Below are 23,308 nucleotides of genomic sequence, written 5' to 3' on the forward strand. Positions count from 1 at the left end.
TCTGGGGTCGTATCAGAGAAAAAAATACATAAAATAAATATTTTTTTCTCCGCACTAGGATTTTCTCCTGTATCGTAGGTGCGTTTACAAACATACAAGTTTACATCACACCCAGACCCGAAACAAAAATTTGTGGATCACACAAAGAGTTACACAGCAAACCGCTACACGTTGCGCGGTAGTCAGTTGCCTTGCCACCGCGCCAACCATGCAGTTACTTGGGTATATTTGACGTACACAAATGTGCACAATTATAAGTATAAAACTTATAGCTATTTTCTCCGATCACATTTAAAAATCTCTTAGCTAAGAATTACTTAGAGCAAAGGACTTTTAAGTGTCATTTACTAGTTAGACTAAACCAAAATATCGTTAAGAGTCACCTATCACAGCTAAGAGGTTGCTTAAAATTTAAGAGAGAGATTGGTGTAAATACGCAAAAGTCTCTCAAGCCTGATTTTTACCAACCAACCTCATTGGTCTAGGAGCTATAAACCAAACCATGTATCAGAAATGTAGCCTTAGATTAGATGGGTCGGGTATATAAAAACTCGGTGATAGTCTACTTGCCTTAGTCTGGATTAGTGCTCAATGTAATAAGGCTTACCCTGTATTACCTACAACAAACTATCAGACTATATAACTGAAATGAGATAGTGTACTATATATAAGTACACTACTACATATGGACCTACATATACAGTATGTTATCTAACAGACGGCATTCCTGTTAACCCGCAACAGTATAGCATCCATACATCCATACATACAAAAAAAAAATACCGTTCAAAAACAAAGCAATTTTATTTTTTTTTAATATTAAAATATTCACCAAATATTTTAATCGATACGTAACAGAAACACTCTGTGCACACGTAGTAGAAGGAAGGCAACGTTGCAATTTATTGCTTATTTTTCTATGCTGCTATTTTTATTATTATTGAAAGGTACGCCCTTTGTTAGTTAACATACTGTATATGTATGTTCGATATGTTTATCTCGGTGAGTTACAGACTTGTTTACTTTAGGTGAAGATTATTCGCATGACCTTATGAGGTACAGATACTGCCAGCCGTTTCTTCCGCGTTCTCGGTTTAAAAATGCCCTATGTGTTCAAATGCTTCATGTGTTATTCCAAAACATAATCTATCTCCATGTACCAAATTTCACTAAAAACTATTCAGTAACAGTAACTCGACGCGCAAGGGATTACATGGGACTTGTAAAACAAATGGTGAAAAGTGCGTGTAGGTACATTTTATAGCGGCATTACGTGCCGTAACGTGCACCTTTGCCTACCCCTTCAGGGATAAAAGGCGTGACGTTGCAAAAAAAGTCATTATAATCAATCCATCACAGTCAAACACAGGTAATCTTAGCTATCGCGATGTCTGCTGGTCACGCCGGTTGGCACAGAGTACAGCCGCATTGCAGGGCTGCTGATGTGCATCTCTTCGATTTACAATATCATATTATGTATATTCATTTTTTTAAAAAGAAAATTATTTAAGGCTTGGTTTAACTAGTCAAAATTTATATTTTTGGAATTTCTATTTAAATGTAACCAATTTTTAACCGACTTTCCAAAAAGGAAGAGGTTCTCAATTCGTCCGATATGTTTTCTTTTCTATGTATGTATATCGTTTACGTCGAAGTTTATAGACGTGATTCTGTTTTTGTTTGATGCGGATTAGTGTATATTGCCCAGCAGTCAGGTAAGTCCGAAGGTAATAAAATTATTATGTTTTATAAAAGTGACACATACTAAATTAATTATTATGTTATTGGTTTACTCTAAAACTACTAAACTAGTCGAGTTCCCCGTCAAACAGTTACGTGAGTAAGCGGTTAACATAATAATTATTTAAAAAATGTCTTCATTGGCAAAAGTGGCCACGTAATTATGTAACACCCACATTTCACTAGTCACGTCATTCAAATACTCTAACAAAAGAGTAAATAGTTCCTCATAAAAAGAACCAAACCTATATACAGTATACAGCGTGTAACAAAATACCCATATACATCAAGAAGCACTAAAGAATACAGGTTAAATAGAATCTCTACAAAAAGTTTCAGCTTAAAATACGTTTAAAAAAATTGGTACCAAATACTTGGTGTCGCATGGTTCTTGATTTTAAATCATCATACAAACGTATCACAACACTACAGGGGTCACTCGCTAATTACGAAACATTTCTTCTGTTAATCTGATCGCCTAGTACCTGTATCTACCTAATTTTGATGTTCGGTTTCTGGAATTTTATGTATTGGAAAAATTCATAACTTCGTTCCATGAAAACATGAGTTTAAAAAGCCCATCCCGTATCGTTTGTTATGTTGTCAAGAAACCGTGCACTTGATATGTATACCCCCTTTTTGTTACACCGTGTATACACATAAGTTATTCAACAAGATCAATTCAAACCTTCACACAATGAACTTTATTCATAAACCACTCTATTTTCTATTACAATCTTTGCAGCTGTTTGTAACAGCTAAAGTGAGCTAAACACATTGCCGACAATTCTCGAGTTGAGACAAAAGTTAAGCTGTTTCGAGCTAAACAAGCTGCAGTGAGTTTAGAAGAGCCAATCTTGTACAGCTAGCATACAGAACAGCATAGCTTTAGTTTACGCTAACTTTGTATACTATTTTCTACTAGTAATTGGTTTTTTGTGTCGTTAAAATATTTTTTAGGACAAAAATGTCTATACTGATTGAAATTTGATTAAGATTGATTAGGTTATAAGTTACATAAGTCGAGAGGTGCGTTCACGAAATTCTTGAATCTGCTATCAATATTAAATTAAGTCAAAATCCACTAGTACTAAAATTGTTACTAGTTTCTAGACGAGTTTGATTAATACATAAACATTGAATGCGTATAAAAGAGTTTTTTTTTATGTTAAATAACGTTACGCCATACTAAGATTTTCTCCTATATCGTGGGTGCATTTACACCCAGACCCGAACCAACAATTTGTGGATCACACAAAGAGCTCATCATTCAAGAGCTCCATGCGGGAATCGAACCCGCTACATGTTATGCGGTAGCCGTGAAGTCAGATGGTAATTGACCGACATATAGTACCCAGATATAATTATGTTTGATCCTTAAATACCTAACCATCAAGTGATCTATTCATTTACAGCGCTATACCATAAAAGAAACTTAAATTAACAAAATATTTAACATCTACTTTTCCATCTATAAAAAACTTCAAAGAAAATACTTTTTACTGCCACTCACCCCCTCTAAGCTCGCAGAGTAGAGTGAAGTTTCCGCCCTCCTCTAGAGGTCCAACTACTCCAGCTACATCACGCCCAGCCTCGTCATAGAGGAGCAGCTGATGCGGTGGTACTGGAAGAAAACAGAACTCAGGTAAGAGAGTATTCTTAAAAGAGGACTCCGAATAATAAACAATATTAAAATAAAAGGATGGCCAATTAATTCCTCTCTCATAAACCTTGGCAACGCATTTTTAGCTACTTTATCTATTGTTATAAATATCTTCGATTGTTTACCATAATAAAACAACATTTTTTTTTTAAAAGGACCTTGCCACCTTCATTTTTAAGGCATGTAAATGTCGTAAAACCTAGTTCTGAAGTCTGAAAAATTCTATGCTGAAAACCGTATCTAAATCGGTTTAGCTAAACGTGCGATAATCGCGCACAACCATACATACACGTCAAACTGAGAACCTTCTTTTATGGAGTAGGTTAAATAACTACTTACAAAACAAACTCTAATTTCGTAAACATAAATGTTACGAATTAATTGAAAGCCTAAACTATAAATACCAAAATATTAAATTAATAAACAAGCGGAATCCATTCATTATTATTAGATAATTTTGTTTCACAATTGAATTCCACGTGAAATTTTCAAAATACCTTTGAAGGGCTAAAGTTATTATAGTTTCTCGAAGTAAAATACTAAGGACATACTTCGTAAATAACACTTAAGCAATAGTTTAAAATACTCACCAACAACATTTAATTTGATCTGAAAATTCCTAGTAGGAGAATTCTTGAAGTCCACCCTGCATCTGTAGATGCCCTCATCATCGAGCTGAACAGCATCCACTGTGAGGGCCGAGGGTCTGGACATGGTGACGAAGTAGGCTCTCCTCCCAAAAGCCAGAGGGTCTGACCAATGGAGGGCTTTGTTGAAGCTGCGGCCGCGCACATCGAAACTGTGGGGAAAATGTTTTACTGAGATGGTTGGAGAGATTTCAAAGTCAAAGTCAAAATTATTTATTTCTAATAGACTGAGATAGAAAGTATTCGAAAGTTGTTCAAAAGTGCCTACTTTTTAATAACTTTTGAATAAATTAGTACAAACATATTACGTCACCTAGAAATAAAAAAAATGCACTTTCTTAATACTGCTACATTCAACGTCATTGGTGAGATTCATGGCATAAAAAAGAATTACGCGATGTTTTATTGCTATCACAGTACGTTACAATTACAAACAACACTGCTCAACATCCAAGAAGAAATATGTTAACCTTCAAAGTACTTCCACAACATAACTGACCGTCATACATCAAGACAATAAAACAGATCTCCGTAATGTATTCAAACAAATCATCAACAGCAGTTCCGGGCTCAGACATAATAAACACGAGACATTAAATTATCATTTGTCTACCGTCCCTCTTAGAGGAAGGAGGGACAAAACGATCGATATCCCAATTAAAATGCCTTCTAAAACACCACCCTTTAACCGCAACATTTTTCATCAAAAAACACAAAAGAAACACCCTCTACCTCCCTTTTTAAAACGCCTTATCTAAACGCTACGTATTTATCAACATTCTGTATACGTTGCACCGTAACATGAAATATTAGAACGAGAATACAACCTTACAAATAACGTGGTAAGGTGGAAATTTGAATGGGATAGTAAACAATGGGTGTTCGGCCATTAAGCCCGCGTTGAGCGGGCGACAGCGATTCAGTTTGCGCTTTCCGTTTGTGTAGTCACGCTAAGTTTCCGGTAGTTTGCGAGTAGGTATTACTAGATGCTAGATACATAGATTGTAATTGTAGTGTACCGGAACAATGGGCCTAGATTTATGGCTGTCTGAACAAGTATCGCTTTTGTGCCAGTGTAAGAAGGAAAAGAAAAACTCAGTCGGTTTTTGTTTGGTGTTTATTACATTGTCTTGTGCGATTTATGTCTTACTTCAGGGGGGTAACAGATTTCGTGGAAACCTGTCTGCAAGCACTACTAGTCTACAAGCACCTGCTTTTTCACAAACAACGCTACTATCTACACTGCTATTTCGATATGAGTGCATTTTTATGTCAAGTTTTGAGAGATTTTACGATTTGTAAAACGACATATATTATGTTTATGTCGTTTCTTTTCTGATCCAGAAGTAAGCTGTAAGGTTTACTCTGCTTTACAAAGTAAACAAAAAAGGAGCAGCATGCTCATGAATATGAGCCTCTTCGCATGAGCCTTGATACTAGTCGAATTTCTTGTCAAAAATATACGTGAGTAAGCCGATAACACAATAATGAATTTAGTATGTCTCACAAAAATTATGATAAAATTATGAATAAAAATCTTCATAAAACCAAGCTATCTCACACTTACATACACATAGCCTAAAATTAAGTATTCTCAAAGAAACTAACACTAACTTAAGTCTAACTTAAACAAGCTTTTATTTATTACCTTTTGTCAGTACTTAAATACTGTTAATCTTTTTACAAGGCAGCACGAACGCCTTTGCAATGTGATATGTATGAAGAAAGAGTATCAAATAAATTACTTTAGCAGTACTTAATGTTTCCCGTCCACGTTTTTATACCTATGTCTTGTAAAAATGCCCCTTTTCTGTTGAAAACTGTTTTACGTTTAAGTGCATTGCAATTTTGTTTGTTTTTGTTCTTGAACATACTTTTGTAATGTTTGTTAGAATTTAGTTTATACTAAATTCTAACAAACATTGCAAAAGTTTCAATATAAGTTTTTTGATGCTAAATCATATTTTAGTACAGATTGTTTCTTGAGTGACTTTTGAGATGATGGTGATGGTTGGGTGGTTACTTTGATGGTGAGTTTAAAATTTCATACACCCTTATTTTTTCTCCTAAACATGAGGTGAGATGCATTCGAAAGTTCTCCCCGTCAGCCAAAAATAAGAATGTATTGTGCGTGCTATGGAATGGAATTGAATAAGCCGATAATATAATAATATTATTCTATGAATTTTATTACAGAACCTAGCTCAGCTCAAACCGCTGTGGTTATGGCCCCAACCTAAATTACGACACAACACAACAGACATGAGATCACACGATCAGTCTCGTTAGCTGGCGACTGAGACATCACTCGTCCATGGTCAGAGCACCAGCATTATCACGCGGTTTGGAAACTAGTAGACCATCTGTTTTAACCACAAGAGAAATCAACCGATGAGATAGATACAACTAGTATATTTAGAGTATGATTGTAATTTCTCTCACATTATTATCTCACATTCTCTCTCATTAGTTATTCTTTATTTGATTGTTTGGACTTTAAAATAGGCTGTGATGCCGGCCTCATCTAGTTGTTTTAGAGATTTACGTGTAAAAGTGTTATCTTGTCATCTACATATATTGAAAAATTGTTATCATTTAATGATGTCTTGTTTTCGAGTGTTTGCAAATTCAAGAGGTCGTTTGATTCGTATTTACTGTTAGAGTGTCACTAGATTATCAAAATAAAATTATAATTATCAAAATAAAATAAAATAATGTAATTTTAAAAAAACTGCGTTTCTTTATTTTCATATTATGAAGAAACGCAGTCGGGTTTTTTCGTTTTTTAAATTACATTATTTCAGTAATACACTATACGTGTGGAATTATGTCTCACTCTCAATTGCATGGTACTACAAACGTAACCCCAAAAAGCTGGCAACGCACTTGTAATGCCTTTGGTGTTTCAAGTGTCCATGGGCGGCGGCGATTGCTTACCATCAGGTGTTACGTCTGCTCGTTTACCGGCGTGTTTCATAAAAACCAAACGTTTCAAAAAACTATCTTCCAAATTACAAAAACCCTGCTTAAATATTCCAAAATCGATAGCATCATTACTTAAATTCCCCGTCAGTGCACTCTCCACCTAATTGACAGCATTATACATTATTATAAAGCTTGGTGCACACGCTACGGCTCGTTAGCAACAGTCGACTACAGCGCACTAAGCCTGCTGCCTGGCGATACTCGATAATCTCTGGGTAATAAATAACTGATTCGATGTATAATACATATAACTTGATTTATTATTATGTACTAGAGCTAACAGCAAAATTTACTGAGCTCCATACTACCTAGGTAAATGTAGCTTGCCTCATATTATTAGTATTATCAAATTGATTGGGTGTAACTTGGGGTTATTGAGCAGTTTAGAGCAAACGTGTTAAAATCAAAAGTGCTTTTAGCTGGTTATTTTGGGATGGTGTGAATTTAATTTAGAAACTAAATGCGACATCGTGGAATAATAGTATATGGAGCAGGGGGCAAACAAGCAGACGGATCACCTGATGGTAAGCAATCGCCACCGCACATGGAAACACCAGAGGCGTTACAAGTGCATTACCGGTCTTTTGCGGGTAAGAAATTTAAGAGTTATTGGAGAATAAGGAACTGGGAAGATTAAGAAGAGGGGTAATTGGGCCTCCAAGAACCTCACTTTCTCATCAACGCAACGCAAGTTTTTTTTGCGGCCCATTCGTGCCGAAGCATGGCTCTCCCACACTTAAAACTAGTACTTATATAAAGTTCTGATTTTACTTCGTTAATGAGCTAATCTTACAAATTATGTTTGGTCCTAAAAGTCATAATGAGAGAGGAACCTAAATACTAAACTTAATTCAATAACTTAGGCATAAAGAAAAGACAGGTCAGATAATCCAGTAAAGTGAAATAATTTACTTCAACACTAATTATTTGGAAGTTATCAAAAATTCTATAAAACAATAGGCCGGTAGAGTAGGCTTAAACAGGACTCGAGATTTTAATAATTCTGCCAAGAAAATTACCGTAAAAATAATTAAATTATTCATTATCAACAGGTGTAGCGATCTTGAAATAACCGGGCAAGCTGTTTTATGAATACAAAATCGACTAGAAATTATGCATATTGTATTAGTTTGTTAATTTTTAAATATTTTTTCTTAATTACCAAGTCCGCATTTAGAGTTTGTATATTTAATTTTATCGCTTGAAGGATTTTTGGCTTTTTGTTTGTGTTTAATATTAAATGTGATGGCTCTTTTTAGTCTTGTAGGTATTACGCAGTCTCTTAAGGATTCCTTATTTTATCTTGTAAATAGGTATTTAGGTATTCCCCTTTTGTACAGTTCCTAAAAGTCTAAAATTGTATTTAATCCTCCTTAGATAGGTTCAGATTTAATTGACAGTTGCAGAATTTCCTCACTCCAAATTTTTGACTTGACTCATTTCTCACATTGTTTGGTTTCTAAAGACAAACTAAACACAAACATCATCATCATCATCCAATAAGTAGCCACTGCTAACCAAAAATCTCTTCTCACATGGAGAAGGTTTTGAGCATTACGTGCCGAAATGTGCTCCTCTGCCTACCCCTTCGGGGATGAAAGGCGTGACGTTGAAAAATAATTCTTTTGTAACCTTAAATAAATAGAAAAACTGTCTCCTTTAATTAAGAATTCCCACATTCGAAGCCTGAGTCAGCAATTGAGCAGGAATTATATATTTTGTTAAATACCTTCATTGCTCACGTACTGAACGCTTCGTTAAACAGTCGCCTAACGAACCGTCTTCGATGGTACACGGGTTCGAAAAGGTTTGATGAAAAATTCCGAGACGGACGGTTAATTGGTAGTATATAAATATATGGGAGGATTTTTCGGGGAGTGTTAAAAGGAATATCAATTTATTTAATGGTTAATGTATTCGTACATACATATGAATGTATTTGTGTGTTATTTTTGTGTTGAACAGTCGTCTGTCTTTTTATCTGATTATTTTGAAATTCTGTTACTACTTGTATTTTTACTTGATAACTATTCTGGGTACAAATCAATAAAAACACGTGTACGCCTTTTAGACCCCATGCGTATGGCGCGTCGCATTTTGCCCGCGACTCAAAGATCCATCAGATCTCCATAGATGGTCGACTAACTCGCGGGTTACTGGGGCTCCGACTCGAAGAGCAGTAGTAAAAATGGGATGGTTTTTTTGTCAGTAAGAGTCTGACCATCCCTCTCACCTCATATAAGGCAGGAGAAGTCATTCGATGATATTCCCCCTCTTAAAAATAAAAGCGCCTTTTAGACTAGACAAATAATACATTACACATATAATATTTTGATATTAAAATAACCATCTTAAATGCAATATTTAACTTTAAAATGCTCGGTTGGCGCGGAGCCTGAGTAACTTAGCTGCCGTCCAACGTGTAGCTGGTTCGATTCCTGCACAGAACTACTCTTTGTGTGATGCAAAAATTGTTGTTGTGGTTCTGGGTGTCATGTGCATGTGAAATAGTATGTTTTTCAATGCAACCACAACCCAGGAGAAAATTCTAGTGTAAGGCAACTTTTTTTAAATATATAAACTACGTGAAATAGACAATATCATTAAGATTACTTCAACCTAATGAACGACTGGATCAATATCTATCAAGTCCCAATAAGAGGCGCAAAAAGTCTCACATCTGCTCACGAAATGACCTCTTTATGACCCCGGAACCGTCGAGAGAGCATTACGGGAAATATCTTAGATAACGCTAAACCATGACAAATGGAGTCATTACTATGATTTTATGTCATTTTTATAGTTCTCGATTTATTTCGAAATGTATATATGTAGGTATGGCTTTAAGTATAGTTTGGTTATAAAAATCTTATAGTTTTCAGAGGCTTAGTTTTTGTATTGAATTTAATTTTTAACCGATTTAAAAAAGGAGGAGATTCGTTTTTCGTTCGTCGAAAAACTATAATTAGTCATACGTAATGAGTAATAAGTTGGTGCCTATGACTAATAATTATTTGCTTTTTGGGAGTTAGTTTTTTAAAGCAGTTTTTTTAATTTTTACTGCAAAATATATCTACCTTGTTTTTGGGCATTCGTTCAAATGAACTCGTACATCTAGTTTCATGATTTATTGGCACTAGTACGTGCCTGTTACTGATAGTTTTGAAATCGCAAACTCAATGTTATTCCTACCTTAACTAGGGCAGGGATCGAACCCGAGACCCCTTGCTCAGCATTCGCACGGAATGTCGACCCGTATTAAAAGTCCATAATAATAGCTGAGGTTGTAAATGAATATACTATACAAAACATTCTCAACAGAGCAATATTATGTTTTAGCTTAGCTTCACTGACAGACAGATAGACGGACAATTTAATTTGAATGCCTTCCGTTTTCTTTACCGCCTCCATTTTTTAAGTCAGGTAATATCCCTAAAACCTTCTTCTAAGTCTGAAAAATACTATCAAGAAATAAGAAAACCGCATCCAAATCGCTTAAGCCGAACACAACATTTTTTTTATGGAATAGGTGGCAAACGATGATACGGGTCACCTGGTGGTAAGCAATCAGCGCCGCCCATGGACACCCGCAACACCAGAGGAGTTACAAGAATCAATACCTACAAACAAGCCAAACTAAAAACCTCCTTCTTTTGAAGTCGGTTAAAAAGAAGTTTAATGTTAAAGTTATAAATGTATTTTCAACTAATATCATTAGATCCTAATAGATCGAGTTTCCTGGAACACACATAACTCCTTGACTAAATCGTGTCGTCCCGTTAAGCGGAACCTTTTAATCTTAGATCCCATTACGATTAATCTCAACCGATTTATCGTTCCTTGCAAATATAACTTTTGCTATCTTAAAACCCAATAAGTTATTGCGAACGACTTGGAATTTCATGTAGGGATTATTTATGTGTTAAGACTTAAGAGGCATTTTGTTTGAACTGATAGCAGAGTAGGTATATTTATTGGTATCGATAAAATAAGTGGTAAGTGGCTCTCGTTAATTTGTTTGTGAATATACTTTACCTAGGTTTTTCTCGAATGAGGTTAGTTGTTTACAAGTTGTAATCGAATGGTCAGAAGTACGATTATCGAGATTTTGATTGTGAGATTTCGAACACCGTTTCTTCTTTTTTTTAGGCGTTTACAAACATATTTTGTTGTCATGTTGCACGGCAGCCAGTTTCCCAGCCACCGCACCAACCGTGCAGCAATTTTTTGTAATAGTACGGTTTAAATTCCGGATGAACACAAAACTTCAGCCATATTAAATGTTGATAACCAGCTGTCTTCTCAATTGTATGAAGAGGAGGTCCTTAGTCCAGCAGTAAACTATCAATGTTGATTAACTATTATTACCTGTAATTCTAACAACTCGATTTCGGTCTAGAATATTTATATTTTCTGTAAACTGACCTCCAACTAACAATCATAGACTACGTATTATGTAATTGTAGGTCAAACTTAATTCTCTCACCAATTAATAATAATTAAGTTATCAAAATAATATCTTAATTTCTCCAATTGCAAGTATTTAAGTAGTATTTAAGTTATGCTGCCTTGAATTACTGTTATTCAAAATAAATGTATTTCGATTAAGAACTAAAATTAACTGAAACGTAATTGATTTTTATGCTGTTCGTGTAATTCAGAAAATTTCTCTCAAAAACGAAAATTCTAATAACGAAAATCAGCTGCGAATTCTATTTCGAATTCGTCACAGTTTTGTATAGAGCGATGTAAAATATTGAATTAAATTCAGAAATTTTCCATTTTAATTATATTTTACATGTAATTTAAAACTCAATTACATTTTGAAACGCCCTGTGTAAAAGATGACGTTATTAAGGAAACGCATTATTGACCAAAATTGTGTTTTAATTGGAATTTATGTAATCTAATTAACTTCTCTCTGGGTGAGATGATATAAAATGCGCTGTTAAAATATTTTTAATATCACATTTTCATGAGGTATTGTGAGTCTAAAGGCACAAGTATACAGATTTGATTTTGAAAGTAGGTGAAGGTCCTTATTCATCTCACCAGAATTTTCTCCTTAGGACTATGATGTGATTACATTTTCAAATGCATCACATATACACTACTAAATCTTTCTTTTTTTATTTTCTTTTGTTTAAAAAACCTTGCCCAACACTCGAATTTTCTTCTGTGTCGTGGGTGTGTTTACAAATATATAATTTCACTTACACCATTACACAAAGTATTGCTCCATGCGGGAATCGATCCCACTACCAGCAAAGGCAGCCAGCCCAGCCACCGTGCCAAACGGGCAGTTAATCCAGAAGAATAATTTATGAATACAAGTAATGTTATTACATCAAGGAATCAAACTTAAGGCACGTAGCACAGTGTAATGGAATTTATTGTGGGGTTCCGACACTCGCCTCAATACGATCTCACCAACTACGAGCCACTGCTGCGCCAATGGAGCAATATAATGACGTATATTATTAAATTTGTCTGTGTCTATAGACATTTAATTTAGTTTACTGACCAAAGATTGGTCTGTATCATTACTCAAAGTAACAAATAGTAATTATACACAACTGTCAAAAATGGTTCAAGGCCATACCTGTCTATCAAAAATACCCCATTGTTAATAGTCATTTTTGACATGTAACATGTCAAGAAGTCATGTAATTTGTCTACTAATAATAGATCAGTAATAACCACTTATATCACCAACGTCCGGTGCTGGTGATTAGTGATGGAAAATAATAGACCTAATCCATGATAAATGGTTTGTTTTGACGCGGTTCTTGTAATTATACGTAATTAGTTTTGAAGAAGGTCCTGTGTTACTTGTATTCTGATACTTACTTGATACTTGTACTGTATTATCATTATTTTTGACATTTAAAATGAGGTTTGTAATTGTTTTTTGTTGGTGTAATAGTGTTTTGCTATTAAAATGAAGTCGGTTTTCATTGTGTTCTATCTTTTTGGAATTGGTTCTCGGGTTTCGTCATCAAGTCAAAGTCAAAATGACATACATACATACATAACCTCACGCGTGTCTCTTAAAAAAATATAATTTTCAACAAAATATCTGTCTGTCTTTCAGTCCTTAGCAATGAGCAAGAAACTCCATAGGTTACTCATTTTCAATTAGGTTCACAATACTATTTTCGGTTACATTATTTCGTTGGTCATTGGTCATTTTAATCTTACAAAATGTTAATATTAATTTGTATATAAAATATGCATGTTACTAAATAATCGTATTGCTACATAAAATTACTACAATTTTAATTAATATGATGGCTATAATCCAAAAGCTTACCAAATGAAATTTCGGTAGCAAATATTTAATATCCATTTGCAAATTGGAACTAAACATAAAATAACGCAGAACACACATTAAATATTATCTTACAAAATCAAGTTTCAGTACAAATAACTTAATTTAAACACTTCAGCCCACTGTAATCACTGTAACAGTGTACTGTACTACGGCGTAGCGGCGTAACGCTGCTACGGTGATACGCCGTAGCAATGTAGCAGGATTAATGAAGCGTATGGCAAATAATACTTTAATTTCTGAGCTTTCTACAGGATGTTCTCAATTTACGGTGGATTAAGTTTCGGCTGTATACCGTACAAATTCGTTGATGCCGTACCAAGGCGCCGTATTTTGGTTGAAACGTTATTTAGAAATATAACGTGTCTAAATGTAATATTGTTTAATTAGAATGATTGAAATATTAATTAATAAATTCTATGTACACTAGTGAGTAAAACAGGCTGATAATTATGATGATAAACATAATTTTCAATATTGAAAATGGTAAAAGAAACCAAAATTCAATACATATGTCTATCTATCTATACTTATTTCTATCTGACCTGTGAAACAGACATGAAATTAATTTCTTCATTTTATACAGATTTCTATTGTCCACGTTTATTTTGAAGTAAAATTTCCAGGACACAACTAGAGAAGCACACTACACACAAAATTCACTTAAGAAATAAACTTATAATTTACACTTGAGTTTAGATAAGCAAACGTACACACAGTTATACATATATACATAGTATATGTATGTAGTGTGTGTTTGTTTGTAGTCACTTATGTAAATTATATTGCTCCTGATTGGAGAGATACCAACTTAGTGGTAGAATACATTGTATCTAAGTATATGTGGGAGGAAATAGGTAGGAGAGGAGTTCTCGTTAGAAAAGAGGTTGGATAGCAAAATATCCTGGAAATCAACCAAATACTTTAATTTATTTTATCAATAAATAGAAAAACAAGATTCTTTGTTTAAGTGTGGGTGTGCCATGCTTCGGTACGAATGGGCCGGCTCGACCGGAGTGATACCATGGCCTCATGGAAAACGTAGGTGAAACAACGCTTGCGTTGTGTTTTGTTATATTTGCGATTGCTTACCATCAGGTGATCCTTTACACAAAGATAGGTATGTTAGCCACATCAACTCTATATCACTTTCTTTTAAATAGGTACGTTCTTATGACTATGACTATATTCAGATTTGTTTGATAAATTGTGTTCACAAACGCACCTTTGATATGAGAGAAAATCCTAGGCCAGTCATTGAGTTTATTGACATAAATTTTCATAGGACATAAGCATAAAATATAAAACAAAAAAAAATTGATATGTGGTCTAATTTAATAAAAAAAATATTATATATAATTTGACACAGTACTTACTCAAAAGTTAACAAACAAACGTGCAACTAGAATGACTTGTTAACCAACAAGTAATAGTTAAAGTTAACTTCACGTGACAGCAGTAAAAACATAATTAGTAAGCATTGTTCGCTCAAGTGTTACCAGTGTACAACTACACAAGTTGTAGTTTAGTTGCTTGTTGGGGTTGCCATGTCGTGGCACATTATGGGATTGTTGAAGTAAATAACTTTATTAGGGGGGAGAAATGGTGTGTGTTGATGTTTCTTTTAGTGTTAAGTTATGACTTAATCCTAGCGGGTTTACCGGGGCTCCGGCTCGAAAAGCAGGAGTAGGAACGGGGTGGTTTTTAGTCAGTAAGAGTCTGAAACCACCTCTCGCCTCGCCCGTGGCGATAAAAACAAAAGCCATTGGATGATTTGCCCCATTTAAAAAAAGTTATCTGTATAAGCCCAAAACTATCATGTATTTGCTGTACTTACTTAATATTCTTTATACAGAAGCTGTAAACCTTTTATAAATAAATAAATAAATGTGTTATGTGAATTATGAATGAGTAAAGTCGAGTATTGGAGATCGAAGTAGACTTGGATGAATTATTATGTGAATGATGTCTGACAGTAGATTCTATCTTGTAGGTAGTAATGTCTTGGTTTGAGCAGGCATTAAGTAACAAAACCTTGGTAGCAGACTGTAACTAACACAACCTTTTTACGTAATTTTTCCTTTTGTAAGTCGTCGATGTTGTTACTTAAATAATTGGATGTAATAGAGTACCTAATTTGCCTTACAGCACAACTTAAGTTTGAGTCGCTTTGAAAAACAGGGAGAAAAGTTCTCTAAGATTGGAAAAGGAGGATACTCCCACCTGGCGCGGTGATCATGCCTGCCGGGCAACAACAGTTGCTCATTGAAATATATCCATGTTCATTCGTCGATTAATTTGTTCGTCGATTATTTATGTGCGACTTCTATCATCTGTCCCTTGTTATGTGTCGCCACACTCAACTAATGAGGCAGTGAAAACCCTTTCTCATGGTTTATTTTCTCAGTGAAATAACCTGCTTCTACAAATTAATCTTATAATAAGTTAATACAATTAAATTCATCCAGGAAGTGCTTATAGAATAGAATTATCCTCGGATTTCATCCCCGAAAGCTAAGTCAACCTAACTAAGCTACTTGTGACTTGTCTCCTTCCTTGCAACGTTCAGCAAATTAAATTAGACGTTGTCTAAACCTATGGCGACACTTTGCTGCACTCGGAATAGAAAATACATTACATTTTAGTAGAGAAGTGTAATGAGTAAATACGAGGAGTAATGCTGTGGATGTTCTGGTAGTTATTAGTTCATGTTTAGCATGTGGGTAATCGTTTTGTAAAGTATTTTAGAGTTTATTAGCTGTTCTTCTACTCCTAACTATGTCATGACTTGCCTGCCTAGCTGGTTACCGGGGCTCTGGCTTGAAACGTAGTATTAGGAACATTTGAATACTTCGCGAACTCGGTGGACTGAATAAAGTTAGCATTTCGTACAAGTAAATTTTCGGGTGATATAAACACCACAGTTCTTAGGTCAACCTGATCAACCTTAAACTAAACAACAGTCTCAGTCAGTTCTGTCCTTAACCACCCTTAACCAGTCAAAACTCTTAACCAGCAAAATCAGTCCAAAGTACTTTTGACAGAACAGGTTAAACAAAATAATATATCAAAGATTTGTTAGTAAATTACACTCAAGTCTTTTTAAAAGATTCATACAAAGTTAAAGCAACTTCAAACTTTCGAATTTTGTACGCAACATACTCCAAATAAATAATTCAGTCTAAAATACAATAACATCACTTTCCAAGCTTATATTTATTTTATACTTATTTCATTTCACTAGTATTTTTCAGTATAACTTACAATAAAAGTAAACAAAGCCTGTAATTTCAGTAGACGTTAATTTCTGTGAATTGAATTGGAGTTGACGTCGGCGCCTTGCAAACCATTCCTGACACTCACGCGAACCAGTTAATCTTTCTGTGATTATTTTAACTGAACTTAAGTGTCTTCCATTGAAACTATTTACGAAGTACGATAAAGAATGTTATTATTGTGTTTTTCTTTATGTTTGTTTTACTTTCTTTTCGCTAGGCTGTAGTTATTAGCCGACTTAAAAAAAGGTGGATCTCGGTTTGACATAAATATATTAATCTATGTTTTGTGCGCGGTAATCTCTCGTTTGGCTGATTTTGATGCGGTTTACAGCATAGTATATTTTAGACTTAGAGATGGCATTAGCTTTAGGTTACTCGAGTTCAAAAAATGAAGGTGGTAAAGAAAAATTAAGGCGGTTCTCTTTTGGGAGTGAGTGTCAACTGTGTTTGATTTTATGATTTTTCAAGTTTAAGATCACCCTTGGTGTAGATTGGAAAAAATTATGCTCATCCAAAAATACAGCACCTATTTCTACTCTCCTGAAGAAATCCTAATACCAAATATTAGAGGTAAACCTAACTATGCTCTTACTCAGATCCCTAAAAATCAATAGAATTTTTTCTTACGATTCAGAGATTGACCTCGACATGGTAATACTTTACAATCATTATGTCAACCACATAACAATACACGTCCTTGGCTATAAAATTCTTTGTAAAGTATACAAAAATATATTTTTTATACAACTTTGACCAAAGTCCTTCGTAAAGTACACTTGAAAACTACAAAAGGCTGCACAATGAGATTGTTCTTCTCATACAAAGGTAAGAAATTGTTTTTAATTTTACAAAGAGATTGTCAGTTGTTGTTAGTAAAAATGGTATAAAAACATGGACGCAGTGTTTTTCCGCGTGGGATCGTGCGGTCCATGGCCCTCTACGGCGCCCCTGTGTGGGCGCCGAACCTGATGCGGCGGCCAGCTCGGACGCTGCTCACGTCTCAGAGGGTCATGGCCATCCGAGTGATCCGTGGATATCGCACGATCTCCGGGGAGGCGGCGAACCTCCTTGCCGGATTACCGCCGTGGGATTTGGAGGCGAAGGTGCTCGCGCGCGTGTTCAGTTTGCGCGCCGACGCGTGTCGCCGGGGCGAAACTCCACTGCCGCGCCAGATCAGTGCGTGGCGGGACGAGCTCCGGCGCGATCTCATGGCGGAATGGCAGCAACGACTGTCGCAACCGAGGGCTGGGCTCGCTGTCATCGCAGCGGTAAGTCCCCTCTTTGAGGAGTGGCTAGAGAGGCGCCACGGCGTCCTCACCTACCGCCTGACGCAGGTGCTTACCGGACATGGTAGTTTCGGTAGGTTCCTGTTCCTTATTGGGCGGGAGGAAACGCCCGGGTGTCATCACTGTGAGGACCGCCCGGAGGACACGGTAGAACATACGGTGGCGGTGTGCCCTGCGTGGGCTGAGCACCGCCAAGTCCTCAGGGATGTGGTCGGCGACGGCAACCTCTCGCGCCCGGCACTGGTTCAGGCCATGGTGCGGAGCGAGAGGGACTGGGATGCCGTCTCCTCCTTCTGCGAAGCAGTCATGCTAGCTAAGGAGGAGGCGGGGCGCGTGAGAGAACAAACCTCCTCACGCCCCAGCCGTCGCGAGAGACAGTCCGGGCGTCGGGGATCGCGAGACGATCTCCGGCCACCGTAAGTGCGGGCCTGCGGACGGCGAGCAAGGGTAGCTCACCGCCCGAACAGAACCAGACCCGTGCGTGCGGCGCGTCGCGTTCCGCGCGCGCCTCAAAGAGCTATCAGACCACCACAGATGGGGCCCAGTAGGGCTGATGCCTGACCTGGAGCTGCGGACTACCTAGCGGGTTTACCGGGGCTCCGGCTCGAAAAGCAGGAGTAGGAACGGGGTGGTTTTTAGTCAGTAAGAGTCTGACACTCCCTCTCGCCTCACCCAAGGCGAGAAAAGTCATTGGATGATTTTCTCCCCTCAAAAAAAAAAAAAAAAAAAAAAAAAAAAAAAAAGTGTTTTTCCGCGTGCAATGAAACATCTACATTAAATTGTAAGACAAATTATATAAAAAATAAACTAGCTGATGCCCGCCGACTTCACTCGCGTGGATTACGGACTCTGTGACTTTATTTTCTAAAATAAAAGTGGTCTCAGTTACTCCTTAGTTTACAGCTATCTGCCAATAAAAGTCCTGTTAAAGTCAGACCAGCCATTTCAGAGATAAATAAAAATAAACAGACAGACAAAAATTTTAAAAAATATATTATGGTGTACCTATGTATCGTATGTATCACTGACAGGACTATTGTAGCCAATAAACCTGATATAGTGGTGATAGACCGACAAGCGCGCCGCACGATGATAATCGATATCACCATCCCTCATGACGAGAACCTCGTGAAAGCTGAAAAAGATAAACAAATAAAATATCTTGACTTGGCTCACGAGGTTGTCGACATGTGGAATGTGGATTCGGCTATCGTTGTGCCGATAGTCGTGTCGGCCAACGGATTAATACCCAACAGCCTCGACAACCACCTTAGGAGGCTGGGGTTAGGCGGATGGATCAAGGGCCTGATGCAGAAGGCAGTACTCCTCGAAACGGCACGTATTGTGAGGAGGTTTCTGTCTTTGGAGCCCTAACCACCGGTAGCTTGGACCATGCTCCCGCTACTGGTCGGCTCCTATTTTTATATTTTTAAATGTTATTTTGTTTTTTATTTTTATAAGTAATATTTAAAAATATAATTTTAGAGTGTTATAAATAAATATATAATATTAATATGGTGTGTGAAGTCGCACACACACAGAAGCTAGTATTTTTCAATTTTGTGCGCCTCTGTTTACCACCTCAGTACCTTAATTAGAAGGCGTGGTAGTTAAAGAAGATATCCAGATTTTGTCTCTAAGACAAAGCAAAGTTCTAAACAACTACCTACCCCAATACATCGATACATAACACTAAATACACACAACACGCACCTAGCAATTTGTACCGTGAAACCGAACCTCTGTTTGTTCTAAGATATATCAGTATAAACCAACCCTGCAACAAGACTGCAAACCACCGCTGGTCTAATAGGACAATACTGAGTTACCTCACTCAGCATCACAAGTCTAACAGTAAGTTACTAAGTTAGTGTAGTAGTAAGTTAAGTTGGTGTGACCTTATAAAGGTATGTAGAGAATAGCCAATTTATAATAGACATTGATTTAGTATATAGACACAAATATTTAAAATTCTCGTGTCACAGTTTTCGTTGCCATACTCCTCCGAAACGGCTTGACCGATTTTGATGAATTTTTTGTGCTTATCTATGAGAATCGGCCAACATCTATTTTTCATCCCCCTAAATGTTAAGGGTAGTACAACCCAATTTTTTTAATTTTCCGCGGACGAAGTCGCGGACAGAAGCTAGTACTATTATATAAATGTGAAAGCAGAAATGAATGAATGAAATGAATCGTAATCGTTGAACAATTCAATGGATGACCAATGATTTAATGAGTCTCTGTGAGTGTATTCTTATCTAATTGCTTTGCTACGCAAGAGGCGTTGGTCTTGAGGTCCAAGTCAGATAAAGAGATCTTAAGTTTTTCGGTATTTCAAAAAAATTAAATAATACAAGATGCCCACTACCATGCTATGTGATTCATAACATAACTTGTATAATTATTTCCTCATCTGCCTATCTCCTTGGAAAATTAAAAAGCATGACTTTATATTATGTGCTAGCTTCTGCCAGCGACAAGTCTATGTGTTATTCCAGATCATAATAATTTACCCCTGTTCCAAATTTCATCTCGATATCTTCATCCGTTTTGTAAAGGAGTAACAAACAAACATACAATCTTTCGCATATATTGGTAGGGTTTAAAAGACACAACGTCACGCCTTTTATCCCCGAAGGGGTAGGCAGAGGTGCTCATGCACATTAAGGCACGTAATGCCGCTATACAATATACACCCACTTTTCACCCATTTTGTGTTATAAGGCCCATGGAATAGGGGGTGAGCCTTTTGCCATATCCTGGACACAATTCCAGACTCCGTGCACTACTCCAGTAATACTTTGCCCGACCCGGGAATCGAACCCGAGACCCCTTGTTTGGCAGTCGCCTCTCGACCAACGAGGCAGTCAGGGTTTAAAAGCTATGAATAAATAACAATATCAATTCGAAAATGAAACATGAAACAATACGATTTAAAAGATCATTACGTGCCTGAATATACGCGTTCGCAGTCACTATTCATGCAGTTTCAGGCTTTCAGGTATAATTACGGGAACTACGTGACGATGATCATTGCTTACTGAATACTAATATTAAAGGTTATATATACGTAGCTATGTGTTTGAAATTGATATTTTATTGATTTGGTTTCGTACCTGTAGTAGGTGAAATTACTTTTTTATGGAGTTCAAATGAGCAGACGGATCACCTGGTAGCCCATAGATTTTTTTTTAGGGGGAAAATCATTCAAAGACTTCTTTCGCTTTGGGCGAGGCGAGAGAGAGTGTCAGACTCTTACAGACTAAAAACCACCCCGTTCCTACTCCTGCTTTTCGAGCCGGAGCCCCGGTAACCCGCTAGGCAGTTCGCAATTCCGGGTAATATTTTTCCCTTGAAATTGGTTGTGTTAATTGTTTATCGATACCCTAATGATTGCTTGTCAGGTTAGTATAAGGTATGACGTTTAAAGTATGTAAGATTGATGACTGTTGCTGAAGTGGAAGAAGTATGTATGTAAGATTCGTAGGAATAGGCGTTCCATAGTCTCTGTCTACCCCCATGGGAGACAGGCGTGAGGTTATGTATGTATGTATTTTGGGTAGATTTTCCAGGTAGACTAATGTGTTATTGTAGTTTTTAATTAAACTAACAAGTTTGCACCATTCCATGCTTGATGCAGTAACTGGGCAATCGCTTGCTACACTACAAATTGTATCGGGACTTCGATTCCCACAGGGCACAACTCAAAATAACCGTTTGCAAATAACTCAAAAGTTATCTGCAAATTGTTATTTCGGGTCCGTCTGAGTTTATTATACACTTTTTTCTGGGTTAAAAATTCTCAGTAGTGGTATGGAGTCTGAAATTGTGCCCAGTATATGGCAATAGGTTCACCCCCTATTACATGGGACTTATGATACAAGTGGATGGACATTGTATAGCGGCACTATCTGTCTACCCCTTCGGGAATAAAAGGCGCGACGATGCCAACAAGTCCCTTCTTTAAAATCCCACATATCTTAACATGGACTGTCACTCCCGATCTCAACAATGACATTTGGACGGCATCCATGAGGTCCACCGTGTAAATCAACGTGTGCCATAAAATATGATGTTTGTAATAAGGCCACTAAGCTTGCCAAGTGCTGTGGTATGGCCAATAAGACCATTGAATTTATTGAAGGCATAACTTGGCTTAATTACATGGGATGTAACCACATGAGACGTTGTGCACTAGCTGTAATGTATGGGAGCCATCACAGACTTGCCTTGGTTTTGATACTAACACAAGGTATACTATTTCCATCTCTTCTTCTCTTTTCTGTGGGAGCCATGCTTCGGTACGAATGGGTTAACTCGACCGGAGTGATACCACGGCCTCACAGAAAACCGGTGTGAATAATCCGAAGTTGTGTTTGTCCGGTGAGTGAGATTACTGGAGGCTCAATCGTCCATTCCATCCCTAAATCACTCAATCTTTAAATTACTAATCCGCGGCTGGTGTCGCGCTTTTATAACTCTGATATTACTCGGTGTTCATTGGCGCATCACAGGCGTTACAGTTACCTTGCTGGGGGTTAGGAATTTAAGGGTTGTTGGGGAATTCGGAAGGGGAGTAATTGGACCTCCTGTAACCTCACCTACACAACGAAATACAACGTAAGCGTTGTTTCACGTTGGTTATCTGTGAAGCGGTGGAATAACTTCGATGGAGCCAGCCCATTCATTTCGGAGCATGGCTCTCCCACACTTAAAATAATCTAAAATATCGGCCTATTAACAAAACTGACAAAAAGAGAAGAGTGAGTTGCTTCTAAATGTCACTTCGGGGAATAAATATCGTATTACTACTACTTAAATGTGATTGCATTTTACCAATTTCGCAATTTTACGAGGCAGACATTTTACGTCCATTTACGAATGTCGTATAGAACTAATAACTTTAAACTACTAATAAAACTAATTAATGTTATAGAAAAATCTATTAATTAATTGTTTTTATATTAGACTGTACTAACTACGGTCAGTGTAAAACATATTTAGTTTGTTTCGTATACATATATAAGTTAATACTGATCAATTCAACACGTAATTTTTCAATAAGGTTTTTCAATCGTTCTCAGATTTATTATCAAAATTCGTTCACTAATCGAGGTATCAAAACCAATTTATTAATTTAACGCTCATAACAAGATAGTTTAGTAGCAATTAATCAGAATTAGAGTTTCGATTAAATAAGTTTAAAAATATTTCATCAACGAGAAATATTTGAAGAAAAGCTTTATAATAATATAAAACTATTCAATTAGTGTTCATAACAATTATTATTTGAACATCAAACTACAAAAACAAATTAATTATAGAAATGAAATAATTATTACTACAAATCCGCCATCTTGGTATACAAATTAAAG

The 23,308-nt window shown here is 36.5% G+C and overlaps 1 protein-coding gene across 1 annotated transcript in view; it reads right to left on the bottom strand.

Moving 5' to 3' along the window:
- LOC118278130 (hemicentin-2) overlaps positions 1-23,308 on the bottom strand; it is a 161,705-nt gene that overhangs the window by 48,390 nt on the left and 90,007 nt on the right. Inside the window, exons 5-6 of the mRNA XM_050700260.1 lie at positions 3,994-4,202; positions 3,254-3,364 (exon numbers count right to left, since the gene is read on the bottom strand). Of these exons, the coding sequence (XP_050556217.1) occupies positions 3,254-3,364; positions 3,994-4,202 (320 nt within the window). The remainder of the gene's footprint in view (positions 1-3,253; positions 3,365-3,993; positions 4,203-23,308) is intronic.

The sequence above is a fragment of the Spodoptera frugiperda genome, chromosome 18, assembly GCF_023101765.2.
Source record: "Spodoptera frugiperda isolate SF20-4 chromosome 18, AGI-APGP_CSIRO_Sfru_2.0, whole genome shotgun sequence".
NCBI lineage: Eukaryota > Metazoa > Arthropoda > Insecta > Lepidoptera > Noctuidae > Spodoptera > Spodoptera frugiperda.